We start from the raw sequence: 21959 nt of genomic DNA on the forward strand, positions 1-21959 counted from the left end.
GAGACCGATTTCCCTGGTTAGCCAACCGCATTGTTAGCAAAGCCTCTGAGATTTCCTGGCCGATAAGACAATGAAATCTGGGCCAGAAGGTGACGTAAGCAGTAGCTCAGGCACTTTCTAGTGTGACCTCTGTCTTGTTAGCCTTTAGGAGTCTCGAGCATGGAATGACTGTGTTCCTTTAATCTTGTGACACCCATCACGCAGGGCCGTGGTGAGGCCTCGATGAGACAAAGCAGCCAGGATAGTGCCTGAAGGATGTTCCACAGACTTCTTCTCTCCCAGGCCACTCGGCAAGTGGAGCCATGTCGGCCCAGCGGACGTGACACCCTAGCCCACCAGGCCCCGTCCTCCAAGTGGGTCTCATTATTGTCTTGCTTAGCTACCAAGTCAGATGACCCGAAGTCAGGCTCTATGACCAACCTCAGATTTTGCTGTGTACAAATACCCAGAGGTCGTGTTAAAATGCAGCCCCCGGTTCTGCAGGTTGGGGGTGGTCAGGTCTGAGAGTCTGCATTTCTGACAAGCTCCTACGTGATGCCATGCCGCTGGTCCATGACCATATTTTGAGTTGCAAGGCTATAAATAACACAACTAAATTTCCAAATAGCATAAAAAGACTAGAAGAAAAATAGAGAGTAAATGCATCACAAATAAGTCTAATAGTGCTGTGGCTGCCACATTGACAGAAATGCCATGTTTAGAACTGGGGCAATTATAAATCTATGCCAGGCCCAGTGGGTAGCAGTTCAGGCCTGGGCTCCACATTTTAAGAAGGAAGAGGCCAAACTAGACACAGCACAAAAACAGAAAAAGAACAGTGAGGAAGGGACTGGAAATATATATAGTCAGAAGGCCAGGGGTCCTGGATGCTGGCCTTCCTTGTGGACTGGACAGAGCTGGGGCAGCATGTTTGTGGGAGGCCCCGAATCCAAATCTAGTGACACTGTCATTGGAAGGGCTTCATCTTGGGAACATAAGAAATGTCTATATCAACGAGGACAGATAAGGTTGACAGATAAAGATCATTTCACACTTTCTCAGGCTCTGACATCAACTGGAGTAGACCCACTGGGCACGGCTGGGAAAGGCAGAACTGTGCCATACGCAGGTGCTTTGTCACTCTCCCTGGCAGCTATTCTTGATGAGGACTTTAAAATATCCACGGGGGCGCCGGGGTGGCTCAGTGGGTGAACGTCCAACTTTGGCTCAGGTCATGATTTCACAGCTCGTGAGTTCAAGCCCTGCACCAGGCTCTCTGCTGTCAGCACACAGCCCACTTTGGATCCTCTGTTTCCCTCTCTCTCTGCCCCTCCCCTGCTCCCTCTCTCCCCAAAATAAATAAACACTAAAATATATATATTTATGGGGCACCTTGGTGGCTCAGTCAGTTAAGCATCCAACTTTGGCTCAAGTCATGACCTCATGGTTTGTGGGTTCAAGCCCCATGTCAGGCTCTGTGCTGTCAGCTCAGAGTCTGGAGCCTGCTTTGGACTCTCTGTCTCCCTCTCTCTCTCTGTCCCTCCCCCACTCATGCGCTCTCTCTCTCTCTCTCTCAAAAATAAACATTAAATATACATTTATACTTATATATACATTTAGGATATTTAAAACATCCTAAATGCAGTAATAGAGAGCCTGAGAGGAATTTAGCAAAAGGAAAATAAGACAGTGACTGTGGTGGTCATTTGCCTGTTTGTGACTCATTCTCTCTCCTTCCCCCTTTCTGCCATGTCTCTCAGAGACATGTGCTTGTAAACAACCTGTCTCAAGTCCCAGCCGAGGCTGACTCCACCGGCGCATCTCAGTGGCCACTCTTCCCTTCCTCCTGTGGACAGCAACCTGTGTCAGGGGAAGCGATGTGCCCAGGGAAGGAAACTCATCTCTCGGCCCCCGGTGTGGCTAGGGCTGGCCACGTGATACGGCTCTGGCCAATCAGGTACATGGAAAATGCTGAGCGGAGCTTCAGGAAAGCTACTTAAAAGGGGGCAGGCCTAAATGGACTGCTATATGCCAAAGAATGAAACTGGGCTACTTCTTTACACCATAAAAAAATGAATCAAAATGGATTAAGGACTTAAATGTAAGACCTGAAACCATCAAAATCCTAGAAGAGAGCACAGGCAATGATTTCTGACATTGGCCAAAGCAACATTTTTCTAGATATGTCTCCTGAGGCAAGGGAAACAAAAGCAAAAATAAACTGTTGGGACTACTTCAAAATAAAAAGCTTCTGCACAGCAAGGAAGACAATCAGTAAAACTAAATGACAGCCTATTGAATGGGAGAAGATATTCACAAATGACATATCTAAAAAAGGGTTAGTATCTACAATATACAAAGAACTTATACAACTCAACACCAAAACCCCCAAATAATCTATTTAAAAATGAACATGAACAGACATTTTTCCAAAGATGACCTACAGATGAGCAACGGACACATGAAAAGATGTCCATCATCACAAATCATTAAGGAAATGCAAATCAAAATCACGATGAGATATCACCTCACATCTACTGGAACAGCTAAAATCAAAAACACAAGAAACAACAAGTGTTGGTGAGGACGTGGAAAAAAGGAACCTCGTGTACTGTCGACGGGAAGGCAAACTGGGTTCTCCAAAAAATTAAAAACAGAACTATCCTATGATTCTGCTACTGGATATTTACCCAAAGAATACAAAAATATTAAGTTGAAAAAACATATGCACCCCTATGTTTATAGCAGCATTATTTACAACAGTCAAATTATGAAAGGAACCCACGTGTCCACTGAAGATGAATGGATAAAGAAGAGGTTGTAAATAGTTTTACACAATAGAATATTACTTGGACATAAAAAAGGATGATATCTTGCTTTTGCAACAACATGGATGGATCTAGGGAATATTATGCGAAGCAAAATAAGTGCATCAGAAAAAGACAAATACCATATGATTTCACTCATGTGGCATTTAAGAAACAAAACAAATGAACAAATTCAAAAAGAAAGAGGGGCAGCTGGGTGGCTCGGTCGGTTGAGTGTCCAACTTCAGCTCAGGTCATGATCTCACAGTTTGTGAGTTCGAGCCCCACGTCGGGCTCTGTGCTGACAGCTCAGAACCTGGAGCCTACTCTGGATTCTGTGTCTCCCTCTCTCTCTCCCCCTCTCCTCCTCACGCTCCATCTCTCTCTCTCTCAAAATTAAAATTAGAAAAACATTAATAAAAAAAGACAAAAAAATCAGACTTATAAAGAACAAACTGGTGGTCACCAGGGGGAGGGGGATTGGGGAGAGGTGAAATGGGGGGATTTAGAGTATTGGGGTGCCTGGGTGGCTCAGTCCATTAAGAGTCTGACATCAGCTCAAGTCATGATCTCATGGTTTGTGAGTTCGAGCCTCACGTCCGGCTCTGGTGACAGCTCAGAGCCTGGAGCTGCTTCAGATTCTGTGTCTCCCTCTCTCTCTGCCCCTTCTCTGCTCACACTCTGTCTCTCTGTCTCTCAAAAATGAATAAACATTAAAAAAAAATTTAAGAAGAGGGTTTATCATGATGAGAACTGAGTCAGGTATAGAATTGTCGAATCACCATATGGCACACCTGAAACTAATATAACACCGTACGTTAACTATTTAAAATAAAATAAAAAATAAAAAGGGGCAGAGCTGTTCCCCAGGAACGCAGCGGCCGTGTTGGAAGTAGAGGCCTAGAAACAACATGCTGAAGAAAGGCTGTGTGAAAAGACCAAAGCAACCTGTTCCCTGATGGCGTCACACAGTCGCTTCCCAGTCCTGGACGGTCCCTTCTGGGGTTATCTTTACAAAAGAAAAGTCAAAATCCCATTAGGATCAGCTGCTAAGAGTTGGCCTTTCTGTTATGTGCAGCCAAACACATTCCTAACTTTTTTCAAAATCAGTGATTTAAACCATGCGCTCAGGGAAGTTGGCAGGATGGCCAGTTACCCTCTGGTGCCTCGGCAAGAACAGCGCCCGTGGCCGTCAGGAAGCTGCGAGGTTACGGACAAGTCTGGCCTCAAAGGGATGAAATTACAGTTCTGACGAGCTGGATCTTAACAGGACGTAGCTATGGATTCACGCTCTCTGGTAAATTCCAAGGGCATGTACAGATGGTTCCCAAAGTCAGATGCTCGCAGAAATATCCTGTGTGCAACTGACATTATCACCCGAGAACATCTCTCTCTCTCTCTCTCTCACACACACACACACACACACACACACACACACACACACACAATCAAGAGCTGGATCTTTGCAATATGCTTACAACACAGCCTTCAGGACGCAAAGAACACCAGTCAAGGGCAGTGCGACTCTAGCAGACACTTTCCATCAGATCCCCTAGGGCCCCGTCTAGGTCTCCACCTTCCAGCTCCGGCTTGGGTTTTCCTTGGAGGCTTGGCCTCAGGCTACCGGACCACTGTGTCCACACCTCACCCCCTGAGGGCGGAAAGTGCTGGGACTTTGATTCCCCAGTAGGGTCCCCTAACCAATGACTGGTGCTGGGGGTGGGGGTGGGGAACAAGAGCCCAGCTTCCTGACCTTGACAGGGACCTCACTGAACAGCCCAGAGCCTGAGATCACCCCCACCCCCACCCCCGCCCCCACTTCCTGGCTCCCTCTGCCTGAGGCACCCACCTTCTCCTTAATCTTTTTCCTTTTCTTTTGTTTGCCTTGGCTTAGCAGTCCGTTTTCATGGCTTTCCTTTTAAGAGGTGTTGTGCTGCTTTATGAAAAAGATTTAAAATCCAAGACTCCCCTTTCCCCTTAAAAGAGGAAATTATTAAATTGCTGTTTTTCAATTCATTAGAAGAAAAATCCAGAGGTTTAACACATGTTTTCTAAAATAACCCCTCCCTCCACCCATAGGTTTACCCAAGCCCTGCAGCTCTGGGAAATGTCCTTCCTAACTGATCCTTGTCGTAGGCTCTGTGGACATTTCTAAAGCAAAACGCAGCCTTCCTCCCAAACACAGTGAATACACAAACGAAGCTTTTCATATATGTGAAAACCAGGCCCCGCCGCAGAACACTGAGGCCACGTTGTGATTGGAAATGGAGGGCTGGGTTTCTCTGCCACCTCCCACTGCCCACGGGGCAGGAGGGGCCAGGCCGGCTCTCAGGCAGCCAATCCCAGGGGTTAGAATCTCTGACCTGGAGGCCAGGAAATGGTAGCGAAGTGGCCACAGGTAGTCCCGGTGGGCGAGGAACCGGGAACCGGGCCTCAGGGTGCCTGCTCACACCACCCATTCTGTCCTCCCCAGGAGGAAGGGCAGCACTGGCCGAAAGAGCTCTGAGACGGGAATGGCTCTAGGGAGCTTGGCATTTACCTCTGACAAGCAGGATGGGGAAGACCGACACGGGGAGAAAGAGAAAAAGCCGCAGATGGGCTTGGAGCCAGGTGAGGGTTTTGCCGGGCATGATGCAGGAAGTTCAAGGTAAAGTCGCCAAGGGGCTTGGGGCACCGGATTAAGAACAGAAAAGGGGCGGAAAAGACTTATTATTTTCTGAGTATCGATATCCACCCTCAGGCCTCCCTTACAAGGGCAAGAAGCAAGTTCATTCATCATCTTAATGGCCCGGCCAAGAAGACTATAAACATCTAAGGGCTGCATTTTACTTGGGGCTACTATTAACTTGACAAGAGCCGGGAGACAGCAGAACACAATGAAAATCAGTTCCGGCTGAACTAGAGCCAGGAGGGAAGGAAGGGGATGGGGGGGGGGGGGGAAGGCGGGCTCTCTGACACGCTCACCCGCCAGCTCTGGGGATGGGGTGCCCGCTGGCACCCCTGCCTGCAAACCCTCCCTGGCTTGGCCTTCCCAGCTCCACTGAACACACTCGCTGTGTTCATCTGTGCAGATGCAGCTCCTGCGGGAAACTTCTGTCCGAGGACAGGCCAGGGCAGTCCCACAAACACAGAGGGATAGAAACGTCAGTATCGAATCTTTCCCACTCTATCTGGGTGAGAAACCGGATCATTTTTATCGCCTGGAGCCAGCTTGAGCCATTTGCCTTGAAAGTGAGAAGAGAGAAGCCCTGAGAGAAGGGGGCGCCTTTCTGTGGTAAAGTTAGATATAAACTGGAAGCATCACTTGGTAAGAAAAACAAAGTTACGAGTCCTCTGTGCCCTTTGTCATAAAGAATAAGCCACTGAAAGCCACAGGAGCCGACCTGGTGCTTTTCTGCCCCCAAAGACAACTCGGAGGCCAAGTTTAATTCGGAACTCAAAGCGCTCCTCAGAAAGAGCAAAACTGCGCTCTCCCTCACGCCACTTCTCCCACGCTGGGCCCTGTGCCGAGGGGCGAGGCCGAGGGCCCGGAGTCCACTCCCACACCGCAGTCTCTCAGGCGGTGAGGCGGTGACACGGCGTGTGGCGGCGGGATTCGGTGACTTGCCAACAGCCAGGGCCGAGCGCTAACTACGTTTCTTATGCACTTGAAAGGGCACAAAGCTCTAGAAGGCGTTCTCAAGTGGCAGGTCTCCATTTTCCCCGCTGGACTCGTGACTCCTGCTTCCTCACCGCTCTCTCTCCCTCTGGCGACCCCACGACGGAGTCTCCCCTGGTCTGATGGCTGCTTCGCGGTCCTTCCTCCAGCACGTCACAAGCCTCTGTCCTCCCTTCCACTTCCTCGGTCCATATTTTCAGTGGGGACGTATGCGGCCCATCACTGCCTAGGTGATAAAAACGCGGGACTCCCCCACCGGGCCTCACGGGCCTCCGGGCCTGAGGGCGGGCCCTCCCTGAGGAGGGAGCATGAGGCAGGCTGGGGGGCAAAGCACAAGCGAGCATCTCCCTCCCCCCCCCCCCCCCCCCGTGGGGTATGTGCGATATTCCGTGGACACTCCCGGCTACGCAAAACAGGAAAGGACAAAAACCAAATGGTTAAACTGAAGTTGACCAGAAAAAGGCGATCCTCTCCACGGCCTCCAGTCCAGGAACTCCTTAACTTAACACTAATACTTTGCTGGAGGGACCACCACGTGGCTCGACCACAGCCAGGCCTCCAGGACGTCCCCAGCCAGTGAGAGTCCCTCTGGGAAACCCCCTCCCGACGCCCCTCCCCCAGGTCCTCCCAACGGTCACCCCCACACTTGCAGGGCGGCTCTTCTGCCCGTGGGGCTGTCCCCGTGCTGGAATAACGTCACCGTTTTGCGCCGAAGACGTCTCCACGAATTCTCCTTGGCCGTCGGCTCCGGACCCCACGAGCCCCCCTCACCCCAAAGCCTCATCGCTCTCCCTGCCTGATCCGGAAGACTCCGGGCCCAGCCCTGCCTCATTTTGGGAGTACAGTATTTCCCTCGTCCCCTAACCTCTGATATTATTCCTCATACACATCACATATTTGAGCCCTTATAGATCTTGGATTTTAAGAAGTCAATATCCCCAAACCAAAAATTCTAACACTTCAGCACATAGTAAGTAAATGGAAAAAAAATCAGCAGGCGTGATTAAAAGCAAAGGGGGGCTATGAAAGCTAGCCCATTTACTTAACTGATAAATAATACACACACACACACACACACACACACCAATTTTTCCATTATTTTTCACGTAACTTTATTTTTTAAAGAAAGGTAACTAATTAAATGTAGAAATACGTTCAGTTTAACACTCGCTCTACTTTCTGACATTGTGAAGGTCCATGCACACACACTCATGCAATCCCTTTGCTAAGACCACAAGTCTTGATTTTTAGCTCAAAAGGAAGAGTCGGGGCGCCTGGGTGGGTCAGTCGGTTAAGCATCTGACTCTGGATTTCTGCTCAGGTCATGATCTCACAGTTCGTGGGTTCGAGCCCTGCGTTGGACTCTGTGCGCGAATAGTGTGGGCCTGCTTGGGATTCTCTTTCTCCTCTCTCTGCCCCTCCCTGCTCGTGCTCCTCTCTCTCAAAATAAACATTAAAAAACAAAAGAAGAGCCAGCACCCTCTGACTTGCAGTGCCTCGTCCAGTGCTCTTGCTGTGCCTCCTCTCCCTCAGCGAGCCACCGTGGTCCACAGTGCAAGTCCAATACACAACTTCTGAGTAAATGACCTAATTACCAAGCCTGTGCCTGTGTGTGCTGGGGGTTGCCATGGTAACTGCGGATACAAGGAGTCTGCGTAGGCACCATTTTTCTCTCAGCACGTCTCATTTTACAGAGGAAGAAACTGAGGCACAGAGAGGAGACCCTTGGCTCAAGGTCACGCTGACTGCAAGAAACAGAGCAGAGCTTCTGCATCTGCGCGGGATGGTAGCGAGAACTCCGCCTTCCCTCTCTCCCCCTCGGCTGCTTGCTGTGTTACTTCTAGAAATTTCTGAAGCAGGAACCCAGGCTGAGCTGCTGCTTGCAATCGCAAAATAAATATTCCCGCCTGCAAAAGGTTTTTGGAAACATCACTGGCTTTAAAAATGCCATGGATACAACACGTAAAGCAACCCTCCCCTCCCCCCAGGCACACACCGGCACCTGAACCCCCAAACTCCAACCTCTTTGGCTAGCTGCTCTGCCACCCAGGGAGGGGTGTGAAATGCAGCCACGCCTGCAGACCCACCAGGGGCGACCATAGATCCAGATCCCCATGACAAACAGGCTGGCAGGAGAATGGCCTACAGCGTATGGAAAACAGCGAAGCCCAAGGTCACCAATCTGTGGCCTCCAGGCTGGATGTGGTCAGTTGGACATGTTTTGTTTGGCCCGTGCAATGCTCAGAAAACATTTTAATTAGCTGCCAAAGTCATGAGATTTCACATAAAAATGTGGATTTCCGGCTTTTCTTGAGAAGTAGAAGACCTGGCTGCACGGGCCCTCACTACCACCCGGGAACCATCGACTGCTGCGGCGAGCTGCCTGCTCTCCCTGGAGGAGGCCCGTTTTCCCACAGTCTTCCCTGCTCCCTACTGCCCCACCCCTGGCCCCCTGGCCCCCTGGCCCATTTACGATACTGGCCTTGCCCCACTCCCATAAGGCCGGGAGGTGTGTGTCACTGGTTCTCGCCAGAACCCTGGCAAAGTTCCACGACACTAGCTTACAACTTCCGGAAGCCTAGGAAGTGCGCTGTTTCAGTTGCGAGTGCTCCGACCCCGTGGGCATCTCTATGGTGCTGGGGAGCCCAATGCAGATGTGGTACACCTTGCGGGGTGCCCCACCCCACTTCCAATGGCCGGCAGCTGCAACCCTGTGCCTGAATGGATTTTTCCAGAACGAGGTTGATTGTCCCGGCCGTGCACGTCACAGGAGAAGCCTGGGGAATGCACGCTCCTAGGAAGCCTCAGCCACTGCCTCTGTGGGAGGGGGTGTGAGTCCCCAGCTCGCTCAGCCCCGGGCTTTGCACTGTTTCCTGGGCATCCGCCCCACTGCCCACTGCGGCACCTGGTTTGACGGGACCCTCTTCATTAGCTGCCTCCACCCGTCCGCCACTGCTCCGCCTCCCTCCCGCAGGTCTGGCACCTCCCATGCTGCACAAACCAGCTGCCCTCCATCCCGAGTCAAGGTCAGCGTCTGCAAGACCCAAACCAAGAGAGCGCTCATGCTGTAGAGAAGAGGCAAGGTCAGGGACCCGCCCTCGTTCTTCTTTCTTGCCAAGCAGAGCCTCTTCTGTAACTCCGTGGCCAGCCACTGCGTCCCCTTTGGGCCCTAAGGTCACCTGGGAGCGCTCTTCACTGCTTAAAGCTCACAACTGTCCGTGTCCTTGTTCCCATGCAGCCGGGACAGTCACTGCCATGAAGACGTGATCATGAGCCCCGCCTCTTCTCTGAGCTCCTGTGTCTGGTCCCACGACGCGTTCCCGAGAGCAGGGGTGCTAACGGGCAGCTCAGCAGAGGACGGCAGGCGTCTGCATCCCTGAGATGTCTAGAGGTCACCCTGCCACCGGGAGCGTCGCTGGCCGTTAGGCCCACAGGGGCAGCCTCCTTCCACCTCCTGGAGGGCGCCCGTCCCTCTTCCTCTGCCCTCTCTCCAGGCTCTGAGCTGTCAGCATGGAGGTCCACACGGGGCTTGAACTTAGGAACTGTGAGATCATGACCTGAACCCAAGTCAGAGGCTTAAGGGACTCAGCCACCCAGGTGCCCCTTACACTCTCTTTCTCTCTCTCTCTCTAAATAAACTACTTGTACCTACGTCATTATGTTGGAGTCTGCTTTGGGGGAAACCCAGACTAGGAGCGTTACCAGACTTTATACATTTTCATATATTCACGGATGGCTTCATTTTGCTCTCACAATGGAGTGCAAGATGACTGGGTACAGAATTCTTATTTAACAAGAACCTATTCTAATTTTTTAATACTGTTACAGAAATCTATGGAACTTTGGTTTGTTTCCTGTTAGGTATCAGTAGCATCATTTTCACATTTTAAAAGTTAAAAATCTCCTAAAGTTGTGTGTTGACATAAAGCGTCATATTTTTGCCTGGTATTTGCAGAGCCCAGTCCAGAGAACGGAGGCCCTTCCTTGGTCTCTACTCACGTCTTCCGTTCCAAGTGTTCGGGAGCTATTTCTCTTTGCTGATTCTCTAGTTTCCACCTTCCACATGCGTGGTTTTTGCCATCCTTCTTCACTGCTTTGGTTTTTTCTTTTCCCTCTGAATTCTCAGAGACCATCTCATGAATGCTCTGTACAACGAATCAGGTTTCCATACTACTAAGTCTGCTCTTTCCTGATTATAGCACGTTTTAATTCTGCCTCTGCTTTCTTGGTTTTGTTATATGTCCTCATCCCCTCCACAACCTTGATTTTTATTTGACTCTCAGTTCATTCCTTTGTCATCCCAGTTTATCATTCTACTCGCTGATCTTTTGCTGTGCTCATATTTTTCATGAATTTCATCAATAACAAAAGTGGGTGCTCTGTAAAATTTCCGTTTTCTGTTAATAATCTTTCTAAAGGGTATGTTTTCTGTCTGGATCCTGAGTTACACTCTTCTTAGTTTATGTGGCAGAAACTGCAGGGCCCGTGTCGTTCTGTTAGGTCCACGCAGGTGGCTGGGCTCTCTGGGTTCCTCTTTACCACCCATCTGGGTGCTGTTAGAGCCTTGCTCTGGGCCGAGTGATGCCCTTTCGGTCTCCACGTGCCGCTGCGGTCATGGGAGAGGAACTGATGCTTCTTTACCCCCTCCCACCACACGGAGGGTCACCTTCCCTGTTCTAGTTGCTCTTGCCCCACGACAGCCGCGCGACGTCTCCGTGCTCGGCCACCTTTCGCAGGCCAACGTGTCCCACGTCCAGCAGAGACCCTGAAGCCCAGTCAACTCTCTGCCAAATTGAAACTAGGGCTCCCTGTGCCAAAGGTTGTTGGGATCAACCGAAAAGCGATAAAAATGATCGGCCGTAGGAGCTAATGGCACGCCTGTGGCCCTCCCAGGGACACTGTCCTCGCCTGACCAGAGTCCCTCACCCAGAATGCCTGGGGGGCTACTGACTGGCCCTCACGGTGGTCCGGATGATGCAGGGGTGGGAACGATGCTCTCCTGCCGCTTCAAGAGGGGACGATTCTGCTGAGTGACTGATGCTCTTGAGCATTCCTCCACCTCCTTCCACCCTATCGTTCAGACCAAGGCTATGTTTTACACCAGCACCGCCTTACGCAGCCCTTTCCCTGCCTCGTCCTGCTTCCCTCACTTCTCCCCTGCAGCATTCCTCCAACACAGCAGATGCACCCACATCTGATGCAGTAAGGAGGGAATGGGAAAATGCATGTGAAACCCCTGGTATATAGTTGGTGGTCAATCACCACTATGACCCATCCCCCAAAGAGTTACAAGACTAACGGCAAATCATTTGTTCAGAGCAATCTCTGTGAAAGACATTCATCACAGTATTGTTTAAAAAATATCTTTTAAAAATTTATTTTGAAAGAGAGAGCACAGATGCATGCACATAAGAGAGGGTGGGGCAGAGAGAGAAGGGGAGCAAGAGAGGGAGAGACAGAGAAGGAGAGAGGGAATCCCAAGGAGGCTCCATGCTCAGCACAGAGCCTGACACGAGGCTCAATCTTACCAACTATCAGATCATGACCTGAGCCGAAATCAAGAGCTGAATGCTTAATGGACTGAGCCACCCAGGCGCCCCTCATCACAGTATTAAAGACAATAAAACTAGAATGAAATATCTACATAAGAGAAATTTGAGGGATTTCCATAGAATACTTTATGACAGAATATTATGTAGCCTCCACACTAAAAAGAAACCTGTGATGAGGGAAAGTAAATAAGATATAGGAAGCTATACAGTTTATGAAATAATACTACCAAATCCTATATGCCGACAGAGTGGGGCCAGCTCTCAGCCTTCTAGCAGACAACACAGAGAACACAGCTTAGTCACAAGGACGACTGTCTGTAGGCAAAAATAAGCCAAAGTACTTGGGGAAAGCACAGCCATTCCTAATTCTGTGACCGGAGAGAAGTTTCTCAGGTGGGTCCTGAGCAAGAGGAATCTGCAACCTGATGACCCAGTCACCAACCACATCCTTTCAGCTGTCACAGAGAGGAGCTTACAGATCTGTCTTTGACTGAGCCCTGCCCCCGCCCCACCCCCTACAGGAAGTCCTGTGAAAGAGATTCTGTGTGGAGCCAGAGACCCACTAGAACCCTAGGGATACTTGGTTCTCTCTTGACTGGGCTTAAACTAGCATGATTTTAGGCTACAGAGGATAGATGCGGCCTGTGTGCTCCCCACAGTCCTGCTTGATTGCTTTTGTGACCTTCCCAACCTTGGCGCCGCTAAAAGCTGTGAAGCAGCAGAGATCTGAGAGAACCTCTTATAAAGCTCCTGGAGCGGCATCACCAGACCCCTCTGTAGCCTTCAGTTGCTGCCTCAGCCGGGCAAGGGTGGTGCAATCCTGTCAGAACCGCTGAGCTTGCCAGCGTCTGCGTCTGAAGAGGGTTTCGCACTGGCCTGAAGGTGCGCCCCGTGCTCATCTGTGGACAGGGCACACTGTTCCACACAAAGTGATTTTGGTTCTGTTTAACACAGACATAAAGGTGCTGCAGTTCCATGTTGTAAACACTTGGAAAAGCTACAGCAATTGCCTTCAAAACTGCTGTCAAGAATCAGAGCAACCACTGGGAAGGGAGAGCCTGCCTGAGCCCACTCATGCCTGTTGCCTGTTCTTCCTTCTTCCCATGGGTGGTTCACTGAGTCGGCTTACAGGACGGGAGAGAATACCAACTCCTCTTTCCTTTCTGAGTCATTCTACTTAAACCTCAATTCATTCAGCTAAATTAATTCCTGCTGAAAAACTTACTCAATTCATGAAAGTAATCTAATTTCCTCAATCCACTCAAATATTATCATAAATGAACATGCCAAGGCGTAGGCTGACCTACATGACTCTTTAATGGGAAACGTCAAGAGCACCAGTGGTGATAACAAGCAGTGAGCTGTCCTCATTTCCTATCTCGTTCCTCACAACTACTGATGTAAGACTGGAACTCTCCAGAACACGCGAGTGTTCAGAGAGGTGGCCAGACATAAAAGAGTAGGGGCAGGGCTCCACAAGAGAAATGGGCGGAGACAATGTTAGGTATGGACACTGCTCCAACACCCTGCAGGTATTTAGTCTCTCTGGTTGTCCCAACACACCTTCCATGTCCGGGAGGAAAAATTTCCCACAGTTCCAAATGACACCCCGTGTAATGAAACAGTCTTTGCAGAATGACACTCAGATAATGCACGAGGCAGAACGAAGGGTCACTTTTGGGGGGTGCCTTCCTTACCTTCTGCCACATGTTGATAAAGAAGAGCTCCCGGGAAACATTGAAGGACACGTTGGCATCATAGGCGTCGTCCCCAAGGTTTGAGATGGAGATGTTCAGGGAGATATTCTTCACAGCTCCCAAAGCTAGATACGGGGTTTTCTCATCAACGCTGCAAAGAAAAGTAAACAGCAATGAATGCCCTGAAGCTTTCGTAACAGCATATGCGGCATCAGAGGGCGGCTGAGGGTCGGGGGCAGAGACTCCCTGGGGTCAGAACAACAAGTGCCAGGAAATCCATGAACTGGCCATGTACCCTCGGGTAAGCAGTTAGCACCCATGGGCCTCAGTTTCCTCATCTAATAGCCTAACTCACTAGGCTTTTCTGGGGTCACATCAAACTCAGAAAATTATGACATTTAATTCCTTAGACATGGAATTTGGTCATATATTCATTCAAATATTTTTGAGCACCTACTAAATGCCAATTACTGCTAATCTATGTGCTAGAAGAATCTATGTGCTAGAGTTATTGCCTTCTTGTGGCTTCAGGGAAACAGAAAACGTATACAAAGTAGCAAACATACAGCATGATAAGAACTATGGAGAAAATTCAGAGAGGAAGAAAGGTAGAGAATGTCCGATTGGGAGGAAGCGTGGGTTCGGATTTTAATTAGGGTAGTTGGGGAGGCCTCACTGATGAGGTGACCTCTGAGTAGAAACCTGAGGGAGAAAAGGAGCAAGATATATAGATATATGGGAACTGGCGAGTCGGGCCTGGCGTGTTCCAGAAATGCCACAGGGGCCAGAGCGGCTAAGAGGAGTGAGCAAGGGGGAGTGTGGGAGGAAGCAGGCTCAGAGAGATGAAGGCAGTGGGGGCAGACAGACCGTATGGGGTACTGTGGGGCCAGTACAACGGCCTTGGTTTGACTCTGAGATGAAGTTCCTGTAGTAGTGTGAGGAGGGGAGTGGTGGGACCTAACTTCCATGGTTGAAGGCTCACACTGGCTGTGACGTGAACGGTCTGTGGAGTACATGGTCGGGGTGAGCAGGGAGCCTAGTTAGGAAGTTCTCACAATAAACCAGGTGGCAGCTCAAACCACAGTGGTAGAAGCTGAGGGAGTGAGAAGAGGTCGGGCTCTGGACGGGTTTCCAAGGTTATGGCCAACAGGTTTTGCCGGCCAACAGACTGACTGGCTGCGGGGTCTTGGGGAGGGAGAAGAGTCAAGGACGGCTGGAAGGATTTTAGGTTCAACAGCTGGGAGGGAAGAGTCATCACTCACTGACATGGGAAAGGCCACAGGCATAGAAGGTTCAGCAGAAAAATCCAAGCGCCCATTGGGTCTTTGAGAAGAGGTGCTGGACAGCTGGATGCATAAGTCTTGAAGGAGGGTCTGGGCTGGGGTACACACCTGGGACGGACGGGACGCAATCACTAGGGAATGAGTGCAGCTAGAGAAGAGGAACTGCAGATGGGGAGGGCCAGCAAAGGCAAAGCAAAAGGTTGACAAGCGTGGCAGGCGGAAAAGCAAGAGAGACGGTCTCTAAGTGGCCACGGAAGACATGTTCCAGGGAAGGAGTCATCCGTTGTGGCACATGTGGCAGGTCAGTCAAAGTAACATGAAGAAGTGGGATTGGCCACTGGAATTAGCCACCTGAAGGACACTGGTGATCACAATAAGAGCCGCTTAAGCGGAGTGATAGGGACGGAAGCTCGGAATCGGTTTATGAGACAGAGGAGCAGAACGAATGGAAACAGCGAGGACACCCGACTACTCGGAGTTATTTTTCTGTAGCGGGGAGCAGAGAAATGGGGTGAGGGTGGGGATGGGGGGCGGGCTCCAGGCAATTGTTTTCTTTTTTTTTAAGTTGGAAATTATCACATTATACTTGCACAACATAGGGAAGGGGGTACCACGAGAACAACGGCCGGATGGCCTGGTGAACAAGCGGAGGGGCTGGCCCCCACGGCACAGGTGCACTAGGAGACGGGTGTTAGAGACAAAGTGGAGGCGCCTTTGGGATTGCTTCCATTTTGCACTGAAACAGAAGTAGGGCTAAAGACCGGGAAGGGAGAGGAGGAGGAGAATGTTTGAGGGGCAAGAAGGAGGGAAATGGGAGCCCCGGCAAGTAGGGGAGTGGGCGGGCCATCAGTGGGACCAGGGGATGAGGACAACGGGAGGAAGATGCACACAAGGTGCGTGACTGTTATGTGACGTGTGCTGCGGACAAAGTAAATTCACACTGGTAGCCAATCTCTGGCCAACCAGTTAAGGGATGACGTGACGTGATTAAGCTTACATGGGTTTGTGTAATGGACAGTTGGTACTTTTGGCTGCTCAGCAAAAGAATAATAATAATAATAATATAAATATCTTACTTAACAATATAAAGTATAATATAAAATAATAACAAATGACACCTGTTTAGGAGGAATCCCAAGATAGGTGGGAAGGGCACATCAGGAGAGAAGGGGCAGACCGTCCCCCTCCCCCTTCCTGATAGCTAAAGTGTGGACACCTGACTAGATGCAGTCATGTGGCCTCAGTATGAGCAGATGCTCCCAGCCAGGGCCATGACTTTTGAGGGGTTCGGCAAGACAGACACCAGGACCCTCTGAGATCACCTGAGGTGGCTACTGAGGTGCTGAGAACCCAGAGGGGGCCTCCTGAGCTAAGACTTATCTCCCGTTTCCTGTCCACAATGGTTCCGCAGGCTTCCTGCCTATGCTCTGAACTGGCCCATGTCCTTCTAATAACTTCCTTTCCTGCATAACCAGCACATTCTTATTGTTGTTTGTAACCATTAATATAGTGAATATAGCATGAAAGAGAAGAGAAATATCCCAAATCTCAGTAGGCTGTAACACTTTGAAGTACAGATTTTTGTGGGGAGCAATCCTCATTACCCATCCGTGAGGACCAGACCTCACTCTCCCGCAAGCCTGGCGTGTCAGCAAGAATAACATTTGCACCGAGAGATCTGATGGCCTTGCTTCTGGAAGCAAGAGCTCTAAGGATCCAAACAAGATGTGAAAAATTAACTTGGAAAAAAAGCTTCAAATTCTTGAATGGCCTCCAATAAATGAAGACCCTGACCGAAGCTGTTGTGGCAATGATTTATTATTGTTGGCCATTTTAACTTTTAAAAATTGATGGGTTATTTCTGTCCTCCTGTTTGCTTTTGTGAGATTACAGAAGTAACCCTCAGGCCTTGAGGAGTCACGAGGGAGTGATAAGCTTGCTTTCTCTTGAGAAGGAAGTGCACACGCACTCATGGGTAGCCAGTCACCTCCGAAATGTCCGTAGTTTTCAAACGGAACATGGAGAGGCAGTATAGAAAAGCACAGGACCATGGGGGTAGGGAGCTGCCTCCTCGTTCCAATTTTGTGGTTTGTGATCAGCCTCCTTTCCTCACGTGAAAACGGCAAGAGATCAGGCCTGGGAGGCCTAACCGTCTCCAGCCCCAGAGCTTGGGCTCTGTCACTTAATCAGGCAAGCAAGGTTGTTCCTGGGCTTCAAGGTCAAGTGATTCTAACATGGCTCCACGATGAAGGGAAGCCAGGCGCCTTCCAGGGTGGAATGTGAACTCAGACGTCTTAAAAAGGGGCTCCTGAAAGCTGGTTTTGCTCTGTCTCCACAGTTGAAAGCCTGTGTATAAAACAGTACATCTCTGCTTCCAGAGCTATTCTTAGAAATGAAATGAAATGTAATTTGCCAGGTGCTGGGTGCTTTGAAACATGTCATCTTTCTGAACCCTTACAAACACTGTGAGCAGTTGCTGACGTTAGTCCCGTTTGTAGAAGCGAGGAAATCGAGAAGCAGAGATAAGGGGGCTGGCCGAGGAGCTGTGCTGGGCTTTGAACACAGCACCTCCTAGGCCTTCAAAGCCTGCCCCCCTCCACTGTAAGCCCCTTCTGATCTCCGTCCCAGCGGGAATAAATATCCCTATTATAAACCCCTCCAGCCTCATGTGCTCTGCCAGTCCTTCACAGCACTTACCAAGGTTGAAATGACACATTTGTGTGGCTATTTGATTAACAAATATTCTTCCCTATGAAAATCTAAGCCCCAGAGGGCAAGGACCCTGGTCTGGTTTTGGTCATCAACGAGCCCCTAGTGACAGACTTGTGCCTGGCGCACAGCAGGTGTCCAGCGAACCCTCATGGAATGGATGAATGAATGAAAACGCCCCAAATCCCCACAACAGCTCACCAGCTCAATCTCTGAATTTTACAGTTGAAGATGAACCTCCTCTGCCCCAGACGGGAACCCACTTTGGTCAAGGTCACAGAGCCAGGAAGGGGCTGAGCTGGCACTAGTGCCCAGCTTCCTCTGACATGAGGGTCATCTGAGTCACAGCTCTTATATAAACTCCACCTCAGTCGGGAAGGGCTTTGGCAAGAAATGTCTTTCAATGACGTCTAAAAAGAACAGAGCTCCATCAAGGCCACCTCTCTGGCAGGAGTAAGACAGTCAGGCACAAGGTTTTTGCCAACATCCCACGGGTGCTTAGTCAATAAAGAACCACCTTTCTTATTTGCAGGAAAGTTTATTCCCTGAGAAATTTTCTCATTAATTCTAATTTGCTCATGCAGTGTTTTAATGAGTCCTATTACTATGTACACCAAAGTAATTCTTGGTATATTCTTGTATGGGAAGTATTACTGACAGTCAACACACGCTACAAATCGTACCATTTCTATACAGCTTATCTTACAGCACATATACAGCCCAATGGAAATATACTGCTCACCTGTTATGAAAAATAAATGTAACTTCTCTAATACATCTCATAGCACCTGTTGGGCTTATATTTAAGTTTAGCATGGATGTGATGTTACTGCTGCCATCTTGGTAGCTGTGTGGTGCCCAAGGGCCACTCAGGAACTGGTTCTCTGACCTCACTTGTCACCGTACATTAAGAGTGGGTGCCACATGATGCTTAATCTCAGGATCTTGAGTTTGAGCCCCATGTTAGGCATGGAGCCTACTTAAAAAAGAAAAAAAGTGCATACCATTCCAAATTCCTTATTGGGTAAGTGCGATACATTTCCATATCAGTCATCATATACTGAATGACTAAGGCCACCATGGTCAATTCTTTCCCCTCTACCATCATGCAAACAATTTTATGAAGGTAATTTTATGGTTTAAGTAGTTTAAGGGTATTTAACTAGTAATTATGCACTGGATCATTTTAGACTTTCCTTAAGTCTTAAAGATAAAAGCTGTGACCTTATTTACATACTTGTGGTTATAATCTACCCTCCATAAAATGTAATACTTTCGTTTTCTTTTGCTGCTAGATTCAATCTAGCCTGAGTGAAGGATGCTAATGCAGGAGTTAATCAAGTGCATTCTAGTCAACTGCATTTGACTTTTAAAACTTGTTATGTCATTATTATTACTGATGATGTACTTGTCACCCACGACTACACTTGATAGTGACAGCTAGGATAATAGAATAGAACAGCCAAGTCCATCCGTTTCTTCCTCCTGCCTTCACTCTTCCATCCCCTTCCCCTCCCTTCCTTCCTTCGACTCATCTATCCATCCATCCATTATTTTTTTAAAAAAAACTATCTTCTCAACTTAGGTACCAGGTACAGGCCCCAGACCCCAAGGAGTTCTCAGTCTAATGGAGGAGACAAACCCATAAGACATGAGTTGACATCAACATGTGTGAAGCTCTGACCCAGAACATTCCTAGGAGGTCCCCTATGCCATGAGAGCACAAAGAAGGGATTCTTCAGGGGTGGTGAGGGGAGGCAAGAGTGTGGGGAGAGTGTGGGGTATTTGGCAAAGTATTACTGAGGAGGCGAACCATGAGTCCTACAGCAATGGCATGATGCATCTGCCAACAAAACTGGCGCTGAGCTTGATTACACACACACACAGCCCTTAGTTTTTCCACTCACGGAAATCATATTAAGAAGGACACTGTGAAGCAGATCATGTTCTCCCATAGGAGAGATGTCAAACTTGGGGGCAGCATTCCTAAGTAAGGATTCGGCCTCCAACAAATCACAGATCTCCTCAACAATGTGTCATAAAAGCACGGATATAAATCAGAGCCAGTGCAGTTTACAATCACAGACAAGGCTTCCTATTCTTACAAATGGGTAGACATCATAAAATCAAAAATGGAATTTGACAGCTGGATGGGGTCTCGCTTGAGTCATCATTTAGCGGAGGGAGGCCAGAGCATGAACCGTGTCCCCGTGGCCGCTCGGCAGACGGCGGCGAAGCCAGGCAGCCCTCCCAACTCCTGTGGGAGGTCTGGTGTTCCTGCCTCATTCCCAGTGCTCCGAAAGTACAGAAAAATGCAATGAAGGAGACTAAAATGCACACGAAGCTTATTTGCCTATAATAAGATGAGAAATGAAATCGCGTTTGCCTTGTTAGCAATTAGAACATTCAGAATACTGGGAAGAGTCATCTCTTTACAAAAGCTGGCTGAGGTGTTTAGTTTCCTCTTGACAGTTTCCTTGAAATTGGAAATGATTCTGAATACCTTCAGCGCCTCTTGCGGGCAACCTCCTTCTTGGCAAGTTGAGAATTATCAAGAGGTTTTTCAACTACAAGTTGGCTTAAAATCACAAACATGAAAAAAACCATAAAACCACTGATGTGTTTATTTTTGCTCATCTGAAGTCTTCCTAGAAGGAATATGTGCAAAAGTACCAAGCAAATGGATTATAACGTGAAGGACATATCCCACCAAGCAGAGGAGATGAGTCATGCCAAAAAACAGGTGCAGAATAAGGTGCAAAAAAAAAATTCCGGGAAAAGAAGTCACTGTCTGACTGAAGTTACCCTAAGAAGCTCCTGAGAAAGGTAGGAATTGAACCACGTCTGAAAGAATGAGGAGCACATGGGTGGAAACAGGAAGTAGATTTCAGACATAGAAGGAAATAAACAGCAGATGAAAGAATGGACGTGACTCTGGAATAATATGGAAAGGAGCAAGGCAAGGACACCCTTCACAGGAGGGTAAGTGAGGGGCACCCAGAGTCCCATGAGGCTCAAATGTCACAGTCCGGGGTCGATGCGCTAGAGCAGCGGACCTAATCATGTGGTCTTGAGTCACCAGTGGCAGGTAGTGTTGCAAGCAGTTAGTTAATAAATAATGAGGCACCAAGGTGAAAGCATTCTAATCTATTGGCCACAGGTGACGGGTGGCTCTCCCCTGTCCCCGGGGGCCTTCCCACGGTAGCCCTGGCGGACTGCAATGCCCTCTGCCCACGTCGCCATCTTTTGCTGGAAGACGTTTCTCTGCAGGCCAGCAGAGCGCCGAAGAATACAGCCCCCGACAGCCCCGTGGCAGCTCTCGACCAGTGACTGATGGCGGCTGGTGCACGACGACATTAGCCCCTTGCCCACTGGGTGGACAACTCTGGAGTGCGTGTTCGAAGCCTGTGCTGGCCCACACGGGAGCCGCCGGCCACATGTGGCTTCTGAGCACGCGAAATGCGGTAGCTCCGAATTAGGTATAAAACTCAAATCAGATTTCTAGGACTTAGCACAATAAAATAAAGAAGGATGTAAACACCTCAACTGTCAGTTTCATATTGATTACATGCTTAAATGATTTTTTAAAATATGTCAAATAACACCTTTTTCCCATCCATTTGTTTCACTTGAATTCTTCAGTGTGGCTCCCAGGAAACTTCAAATTGCACTCGAGGCCTGCATTATGTCTTTACTGGTCAGGACTGTTCTAGACGTTCAGTAGATTCTATGTATTTTACTTTTAAAATACGGTTGATTTACAAGACTTATGTTCAGTGGTACATATTTGTTCGTGTTACCTGTGAAGTAGAGGTTTGGGGAAAATAAAGTTCTCCCGGGTAAAAATAAAATGATTAAAAAAATTGATAATATTTAGCTCCTACAACTCACTTGTTTATAAAATGCTATAACAAATGTGATGAAATGTCAAAAAAGAAGAAGCGATCCACACGTGTGCTTCCCCCCCACCCCCACAGAGTAATTCTGAGTTTCACGAAAATGGGCCACCCCCAGGTGTCCACGGCGCAGGCGGGCCTCCGTGGCTCCGCCTTGACGGGGTGGGGACGGGGAGCCAGCCCGCGGGCCGGGCACGCAGGAGCGGCGTGGCCTGCGGCTCGTCAGAAGCAGACCCTGAGGCAAGTCTGAGAGCAGGTCACGAGCTCCTGAGGTGCGCCCCGAAAACAACGGTAGGGGCGAGAGGGCGGGAGACGAAGAGGGACAGGCCACCAAACGGTGTGACATCAAGTCCGTCCCCTCTGCGGGCACCTGCGGCT

At 49.2% G+C, this 21959-nt stretch overlaps 1 protein-coding gene across 2 annotated transcripts in view; it reads right to left on the bottom strand.

Annotated features, from left to right (window-relative positions):
• Positions 1 to 21959, bottom strand: part of ITGA9 (integrin subunit alpha 9) — a 326966-nt gene that overhangs the window by 104127 nt on the left and 200880 nt on the right. For both annotated transcript variants that reach the window (XM_039237208.1, XM_039237206.1), the window contains one exon: positions 13694 to 13844. In XM_039237208.1, coding sequence (XP_039093139.1) covers positions 13694 to 13844 — 151 coding nt within the window. The remainder of the gene's footprint in view (positions 1 to 13693; positions 13845 to 21959) is intronic.

Source organism: Hyaena hyaena, unplaced genomic scaffold (assembly GCF_003009895.1).
Source record: "Hyaena hyaena isolate Hyena2069 unplaced genomic scaffold, ASM300989v1 scaffold_121, whole genome shotgun sequence".
Taxonomy (NCBI): domain Eukaryota; kingdom Metazoa; phylum Chordata; class Mammalia; order Carnivora; family Hyaenidae; genus Hyaena; species Hyaena hyaena.